Source organism: Eretmochelys imbricata, chromosome 5, assembly GCF_965152235.1.
Source record: "Eretmochelys imbricata isolate rEreImb1 chromosome 5, rEreImb1.hap1, whole genome shotgun sequence".
Taxonomy (NCBI): Eukaryota; Metazoa; Chordata; order Testudines; family Cheloniidae; genus Eretmochelys; species Eretmochelys imbricata.
Window position 1 is genome coordinate 116,209,655 of NC_135576.1, and position 9,171 is coordinate 116,218,825.

Genomic DNA, 9,171 nt, shown 5'->3' on the forward strand with positions numbered 1-9,171 from the left:
GGGAAGCCAAAAAGCAAAACGGGGATAAAATGATTGGTGTCCTATTCTGCCATCTTTACTCATGTTAAGTGGTATCTTACTCTTTGCAAAGTCCCAGTGAAATAAATGGGGCTGTCTAAAGGAGTAGTGTACTACCGAATGCACAGGAAATAGAATCAGGCCATGAGCAAACAGCGGTGTTCGGACAACAAAGCCCAGAATGTACTACCATCCTCTATCTCTTGCTGTGTGTAGTCCTATGGACTAAGTCTCGGCAAGGCCTGCATAGTTATGGATTTTACTACCCACATCATTTTTCATTTAAGTTGCCAGTTCCAGTACCAATCAGATACCCTAACAGCACAATAACTATTTCATTACTTCTGAGATACTGTTTCCAGGTGGGGTGGGGAAGAAGAGGGAAAGGGAAGGGTTCAGCAATGGGGTAGTAGTTAAACTTGAAAATACAATACATTCTAGATTAGTTTCTATGAATACAGCTCTTCCTGATTTTCCCATCACTTTCTTTTTCCTTTTTTGTGTAATTTAAAATAAACAAACAAACAAAAAAGCCACCCACTTGGATATGTACCAACCACCTAAACCAGAATTCAGCAGCACTTTTGCTCAAAACGTTGATTTTATTGTCAGAGTTAAATCAGGTCATCATCACTACAGGGGAAATGGATTGCTAATGGATAAATGATAATTACAAGGGAAAGGCAAATGGAAATGTCTCCAATTGATAATTCAGCCATTTTCCCCCCTCATTTATTTATTTATTTTACTATCCATATAAACGTACAATAGCGTTTCAGTGGCTCTGCTGTTTGATCAGCAAAAACAATCTCTCTGTTGTCACGTGTTTATTCAGGGATCACTTCATTTCATTAAAATTCCATAGAATTTCAAAGGACAAAAGGATTATTCCCCACCATATAAATCCCCAGTAATCTAATGTGGTGCATAAAAAAAGGGAACACCCCCTTTGTCCTCAACTATGTGAAATGTAGCAATGATTTAAATGGAGATCAACCACTCAAAACAACAGGTTGAGATTTTCAATGCAGTCTAGGTCCTGATCCTGCATTCTGAATCAGGGATCTGCCTGGACAGACTGTAGCCTAGGGGAGTTAAACACCCCTCTTTATTTATAGCAACAGAAGAACTGTGTCTAAATCCCATAGTTCTGCTGTGAAAATCTCAGCCAAAGAACATGGGTAACTTTTTCAAAAGTGGCTAAGTCCCAATCAGAGTCAGTCAATCTGATTTATGCTCCGAAGTGTCCATGTCAAATTTTCAAAATGAGACTTAGGCTCCCAAGTCACATAGGCACTTTTGAACAGTTTACCCTAGGTTGATTTTATGCTCATTCTAGTTAAACACATTGATTATTATTCTTACTCAAAGTTGTTCCAAATAATTTATAAATCATATATAATTGCCAACCAAACATTTAAATAAATTAATCTATGGCTCATATTTATCAGGACATTACAAGGTGGTTAAACACTACCCCCTCCCACCAAGAGTTGGAAAATACCAGTACTCTGAAATATCTTTTTGATACCAACAGTACAATGAGTTGACATTACAGTTCCAAGCCCTTTTTGCATGATCTTTAGAGGAATAAAACAAACACATATATAAAGATAACCAGTGTTCCTCTTGCCTTTTCCCCTCCACATAAACAAACAAATGAAAAAAAAACAACAGATTGCCACCTCATGCTCTGGGCCATTGTCCCTAAAAAACCCAAGACAATACAATTATTAAAATGGCAGATTGAAGTAATCTGTTAATGGAAATTAGCTTTTGTGTTTATATGTTATTTATTAATAGATGGGATGAGATTGACAGTGGCTAGAAGTTCATTATAATTGGCAATACTTTGGCCTTTTGGAGGCTATCATGTTTTAAACATTTCTTTAGGAGCATGATCCTCGTATTATGCATGGATACCTCTGGTTTATTGGCATTGGAGAAGAGTTCATTCCTATCAACAGAGCTTTTATACATTTTAATTCACTCCCGCAAATATTAAGGTGACCATATGTTCCTAGGAGTACACAGAATGCATTACCTTCTTTCTTTCCCCCCCAGTACACATTAACATTTTAAGAATGGCTTGGAAATTAAAACCAAGGGGTGACAAAAACAGATCTCTTTTTTCAAAGTATAATTTATCTCATTTATAGGTCTGTTACGCCTAGTAGGTGGTGCTCTCCTGGGTGAGAACCAGGGCTTTGTTACAGTAAACTGGTCCAGTGTGATATCACAGATATAAAAAATATTCCATTCTGTATCAAAACTAGGCACATGCCTTTTATTTATATGAAGAGAAGATCAACAGAGCAGGACATTTGTGCCCTAAGCTATGTCTCTCTGGTCTTCTACATGAGAACAAAAGTATCTAGTGTTGTCTCATCAGTAACTACAGAGGTCTAATTTTAGGTTTGACTGTAGTTAAGGGGAGGAGTGACATCACACTTGGGTCAGTCTCGGTGGATATCTCAAAGCACAGCCTCTCATTCATATTGCTTTAAAATGTACACAGTATATATGTATATTAAAAAAAGATAAGATCAATTTCTTTGTGGTGTTGAACCAACTATAAGGTATGATGCAAGGCTTTAACAAATGAGATCTATAGATACAAATTTCACTGTAGAGTATGTTTTAGACAAATGTGTCTTTTTTAATATGTAAATCCTACACTGTAGGGTTTTTTTCCTTTCTTTTTCTTTTTTGTAGTGCTAGAAAATGTTGAACAACTGTCCATGAACATGAGCCAACCGTTCATTACTGAGATCCCCAGAATGCCAATATTTGCAATGCAAACAATTAGTACCATTTACCAACTATTTGAAAGGCCCTGACACACATGCCTCAAGGTTAGGAGGCTCTACTTTACAACTCCAAATAGTCTTTCCATTTCCACATAACCATTTGACACAGTGACAGCTGCATTAAGCTGCCTCCGCCTAGCAATTCCACATGCCAGGCTTGTTTAACTGGTTATAATGCCACAGAAAAACCACTGCTAGCAGTATACCTTCAAATCATTTTCATATTGAACCTCCGTGGTCCAGCAACCTCCCCTTCAACTACAGCACCGTTGTTTTTGCGGGGGACATACTCAAGGTCAATGCTGGTTTTGTGCTTGCCTTTCCCACGGCTCCACACAAAAAGAAGTAGGAAACAAAATAAAACAACTCCAAGGAATGTGAAACAGCCCATGGCTGTGGACACCAGTATTGTCTTAAGGTCCAGAGAGAAGGTGTTCACACTGGTTCCATTGGAACTGGTGTCATTGGAGTCTGTCATATACATAGGGGTCCTATTGGCGTAAAGGAAACGGTCCGAAGTGAATCCTTTTACCGTAAGGGAGGCTGAGTATGTGTCATTCCCAGCTGCGTTACTTGCAATACAAATGTAGAGTCCAGTGTCTTGATCTTGAGCAAATCGGATCTCCAGCATGCCATCTCCCAGCACCGTGGCTCTTCCATTTGATTTAGTTGTGATCAGCCTCCGTCGTGGCGTCACCCAGGAGATGGTGGGTTGAGGGTCCCCATCGGCATTGCACATCAGCTGCACTGTCTGTCCTTCCTCCACTACCAGGTACTGCAGTTTCTTGTCTCGTATCTTGGGCTTCTTGCAGGTGAAATAAAAGGAAAGGGCGGTGCTGTGAAAGTCTTGGAACAGCTTCTCTCTGACGCTGTCTGGGCCGGCACACATAGGCTGCTGACTACCAAACTGTAAGATAGGCTGCCTTTGTAATAGCCAAAGGAGGCGGCAATCACAAGCCAGGGGGTTATTGTCAATGCAGAGGATCTCAAGAGTTTGGGGGGAATGGAATACATTCTCTTCTAGCGTTTCTAACAGGTTTTGGGACACATTAAGTACACGCAAGAACCGGAGCCCTTGGAAAGCATGTGGTTCAATGGTACGTAACTGGGCCCCCACCATGTGCAATTCCTGCAGACGCACTAAGTCTGCAAACATGCCTGCCTCAATGGTGCTTATGGGGTTGAAGGAGAGGTTTAGGTGTGTCAGGTAAACCAGGTGTTTAAGAGCAGAATAAGGTATTGCAGACAGGTTGGTGTTGGTGACTGAGAGAGAAGTGAGGTTGAGACCATACAGGCTATTGGCAGGCATCATGTCCAGTAAAGGCCAATAGTTGATCTCCAGGTCTTTTAGGCGAAACAATCTCTTAAAGGCATACACAGGCAAAAGGTTAATGTTGAGATGTCTCAGATGCAGACTGATGAGGTTGTGAAGGTGGGAAAGGGCTTCTGTTGGTACAGCTGTCAGGTTGCATTTCTCCAGGGTGAGCTGCTCCAGGCTAAGCAGTCCACTGAAGGCCCTGTGGGATATATAAACCAAATCATTGTCCCCAACCTCAAGGGACTTTAGGTTATGCAGATCCTGAAACATGTAGTCCAGCAAAATGACAATCTTGTTTTCACTTATATCAAGCTTGGTTAAGTTTGACAACCCTGTGAATACCCCTAGCGGGACTAGCTTCAGACGGTTTCCTTTCAGTCTCAGAGAGCGCAAGTTGAAAAGATTGTTAAAGGCTCCAGGCTCTACATTGGCAACAATATTGTCACTGAGGTCTATCTCCTCGAGCAGCAGGTAGGATGTGAATTCCTCAGGGTTGACGCTCTTCAGCCGGTTCTTGCTTAGATCCAGGATTTTGGTCTCGATGGGGATACCCTCAGGGATGGAGATCAGGCGCCTCCTGTGACAGCTGACAGACTTGTTCTGCGCTGAGCACTCACAGCGGGCTGGGCAGCCTATGGTGGACCCCATGAAAACGAGCAGCACAGCCAGACCTAGGAATGGCTGCCAGCATGATATGGCCGTGTGAAGCATGACTCCACCGATGTTGTTTACTCCTCGGTCACGAGCCTGGCAGAAGAGTGAAGAAAAGGGGGAGAAGTTAAGTTAGTAGCTAAATACTGTTTTAACCAGATTTCTGGCATCCATTTCAGAGCAGTCTCATAGATTTCCATTCAAAACCACAACAAAAGCCATAGCAAATGGAGACAAAAGGAAAACATATTTCCATTACAAGTCAAGGGACATGTCTAAGAATCCGTTCATTTGGCATTCTGCCCCCAGATTTCAGATACATCATGCAGCAGTTTTTCCTACTGGATGCAGTGACGGGGGTATTTTTTTCCCATTTGAGTCTCTGCATGACGGTGCTGCTGCTAAATCAGACACTCTATGCTAACAGGTCTAGCAATAAAGTGAATCACGCTTACAAAATGTATGCAGCACTGGGACTCAATGATGTGATATTAAAACTTTTGTCTTTCCTGTTTCAGTATTTTAACTGTGAACCTTAAGTTGCATTCACTTCATTTGTATAGAAAAGAGAGTTTCCTAGCAAGAGAAGGATTCCTATTAGCATTTATTGTACACATTATAGTGATATACAGATTGATACACACTCTCTCTATATATGGATGATGGAACTGGTGCATATATATATATATATATATATACACACACACACATACCTATATGGAACTGGTGCACGATAGACCGATAGATAAATAATAGAACTGGTGAATCTCTGATTAGCACTTCAATTAAGAACAAATCAATTCTTGCTGAAACTTTGCTTTAGCTTCACAAAGAGGTTTTATTAATTTCTCGGCCCCATTGAGATGACAGCTATTGCAAAGGGCATTGTTTACAAAGTACCTTTTTCATTCTTAAATATGTAAGTTAATTGTGATGGGGAGAGAGGAGCAGCAGCAAAAAAAATAAAAATAAAAAAGAAAGAATTGTTTTGTTTTTAATAAAACACATTCAAGATAGGGACAATAGATTGCTTGGCAGCCATAGTGTCTATTAGATTTATTTACTCCCACCTGCAGATTAAAATTGAGGGTAGCTTAACAAAGGATGCCTTCTATTACATTTAATTACTATCCCGTGAAGCTGTATTTTAAAGGGGCAGCTACCAAAAAGGTGGGTCCTACTATCAGGTGGCTACTCAACAGAGCATCTCTATGACTTGATTCCATACAAAAAATAAGAAAACAGGTGTTCTTAATTCTCATGACAGTGAATGACTAATAACAGTTTCCAGAGCTAGGCACACTGCAAGCAGGGACAGTGCAAGCTTCCTCTCATAACTCTGTGAGTGCACCTTAGTTTTGACCTACATGGCCTCCCTATTCCACTCCAGTGCTTCTCCTAGTCAGAGAGTGATAATGTACAGCAAATTGTGTGGTGGTTTTGTGATGTTGCCTGGGGACTAGGATGAAGACCATACTTTGTTACACTACCTATAAAAGTACATTTCAACCTTGTCCTGGAAGGACAAACTGCTGAGATTCATTTAGTTTCCCCCTTCAGTAGAAGTCTTGTGAGTAAAGATTACTGGTTATGTCCAACTGTGACAAAGGTTTTCCAAGATAAACTTCACTTCATTATGAACTAAGTTAAGACTGAAAATCTATTGGCCTCTGTGATTTGGGTCTTTCCACAGAATTCTGATCAAAGGAGCTTTCAGTCACTCTGATCATTACATTTTTAACTCCGTCTGTGTGGTTAGCACTTTTGTACAGACACTTCTGGTGTGCAGGGAATTCATTTCCCATCTTATTCACCTAATGGAGGAAGCATAAAGTAAATAGGTTCAGTGGAAGACAAGAACCCCCGGAGTGCTTATGTTAGTTGGCAAAAGTATGAAATGTTTCTCTGCAGACATCCATGCTACCTGGTAACTAAAACTTCTAAGAAGCATAGAAGCTGCTGTTGAGGAGAATAAAAAGTGATAAAAGGATTTCTCCACCATGTCTGAATCAAGAAAGGGAAGTGGTGTTTGTAATCACTTTTGTGTATGTGCATGCATGTGCATTGGAAAATTTGTGTGCATTAATTCATGTGTGTTTGAGATTCAGAGCTGAGGTTTAAGATGGTGTAAATTATATGTTAGGAAGTAGTAGGGGAGTCTAAAGGAGTAAAATTGATTTGATTCACATGCCAACAGCCCAGAAGAAAATGTGAATAAAAGCTGAAAGGATAGAATAGAGGGGACACTTTAAAATTCTATCTGCCCAGGCTGTTCAACCCCATTCATCACACTTTTTCCCTCCTGTTAGTTATTTTTGTGGAGACTCCCTTCCCTTCCAGCTCCTGTGTGTGCGCAAATGACACCATTTTAGGCCTTGCCTTCATTAGGAAAAAAAAGTGTGCTCTGACCTCATGTAATCTAACACATGGATAACTAGCAGGAGGAAAATCCTCAGGAAGATGAGGCAGTTTGTAGTTTTCACATGTGTTAGTGGGTTCCACTAGGCTCCCCCTTAGTGTTTACCTCAACCTGTTAACATGTGAAGGCACTACAGTTTCTCGTCTTCACTAAGATTTTCTCTCGCATGGGGTACTATGTGTTAGTCAAGGGGAGGTAAGAACACACCCTTTTCCTTAGCATAAATGCACACTTAAAGTTTGACTTGATTAGGATTTAAAGGCGTGTTTTCAGAATATGCTAGCTAACATCCCTAGCAGGTTTGTCCCTAGGGTTCCATTTGATCAGCTCGCATGTTAGAAGTGTACGCTGCCTTGCCTACATTAGACAGTGTGTTAAATAATAATAATTTGTGGTCAGTCTATCTGTTAACACCAACAGTTCTTTCTCTCTTCTCTTTGGGCTCTGATATTATGTCCATTGCTGTGGGGTCTGGGTTTCTGCTCACCATACTAGTGAAACGTGAAAAGGTTATAGAATCATAGAAATGAAGGCCTTGTATGGATCTAGAGAAGTAATCAGGCCCAGCCTCATACACTGAGGCAGAACCAAATAAACCTAGACCATAATCTGGTTGTTATAATCTAATAAAGAGAAACACGAAACAAACAAACAGTGTGAACCACAGGAAGGAGAAACAGAAGGTTGTTTTTTGTAATTACTAGTAGGCATTGCATGAATGAATCATATGGGCAGCCTTGAATGCATTAAAGCAATGGTTACAGAAATTTCAGTTTCTCATCCAATCACCCCACATCCACTGAAGTTTTCTTTGACTGTATGAATTAATATTATGCATTCAATAAGTTCTCTTCCGCAAAATGACTCTTCTGCAGGTGACTATACATTTAATGGTGGCTCATTTCTCTTTACACTTCTGTGATGTTTGTTTTATTAGCTGACAAAGGACTCAGCTTTCAGATATAGTTACCTAACAGGGCATCAACATCCCAGAGCGGAATACTGAAATTGGCACTTATTTGTCTGCCTGAGTGCCAATTTAAGCATCCAAATGCCAGATCTGGATCAGCCATATTTGAATTTTGGTCTCCCATGTTTTTAGTGTTTTTTTGTTTTTATTACAGAATGACACATTTCAGGATATTATTCCTTACTGAAGAGTAAAAATTAACAAACTTCCCCTTCTTTCATTTCTCGCTCTCTGACTGTGCCTTTTAAATCCATTGTTAAGAATCAGGTTACCTTTGGCCCATATCCTGTTTCAACATATGACCTTACCCAGGGTTCAGATGACTGATTAACAATTAACAAAGCTTGTTTTAAGTCATTAGTTAATAGTTCTGTTTGATCTCACCCAAAACACTTGAGACCTCTTTTAGTTGGTATTTATTCCAGACCTTTGAAATGCAAATCACTTGTTCAAAATCCTGCAGCTTTGACTCTCAGTTCTGACTACATGTAAGTGTTCGACCAGAGTGAGTATACCTGTATTTCTTAAGTCTTTAGCGTGAAAATCAACCCAGTGCAGAAATCTTGCACAAAATCCTATGTACCACTTAACAAACTGTGTAAGATTGTTTGGGACTTGCACAGAGCCTCTATACTGCAGTGAATTTCACCTTTAAATAGGAATAATTTATCTAGCCTTGATGCCTAATAGCTATTGTGCTGCTGCTCGTACTCCTCTTTGATCTGGCTATTCCTTGTCCAGTCTGACTCTACATCATTACACAGTGTCAGCATGTACCCAGAGCCAGTAAAAGACTAAAGACCAAATTCAGCCAGTGGCTAAGCATGCTTGTATTCAAAGCCATAAGTACTTGGTAGTGTTGAACCCACAGCCAAACAGGCAAATCAGGGATAACCGTGTTATAGGCAGAGCTGGCAGTGTGGCCTATAGGTAAGGTCACCTAACGCTTGCTGTTGTAAGTCCCTGTTTTCAGTTGTTTCTATGT

The 9,171-nt window shown here is 40.3% G+C and overlaps 1 protein-coding gene across 1 annotated transcript; it reads right to left on the bottom strand.

Moving 5' to 3' along the window:
* Positions 1–3,036: 3,036 nt before the first annotated feature.
* On the bottom strand, positions 3,037–4,857 carry LINGO2 (leucine rich repeat and Ig domain containing 2). Its single transcript, XM_077816479.1, has one exon. The coding sequence runs from the start codon at positions 4,855–4,857 to the stop codon at positions 3,037–3,039; it is 1,821 nt and encodes a 606-aa protein (XP_077672605.1).
* Positions 4,858–9,171: the final 4,314 nt, after the last annotated feature.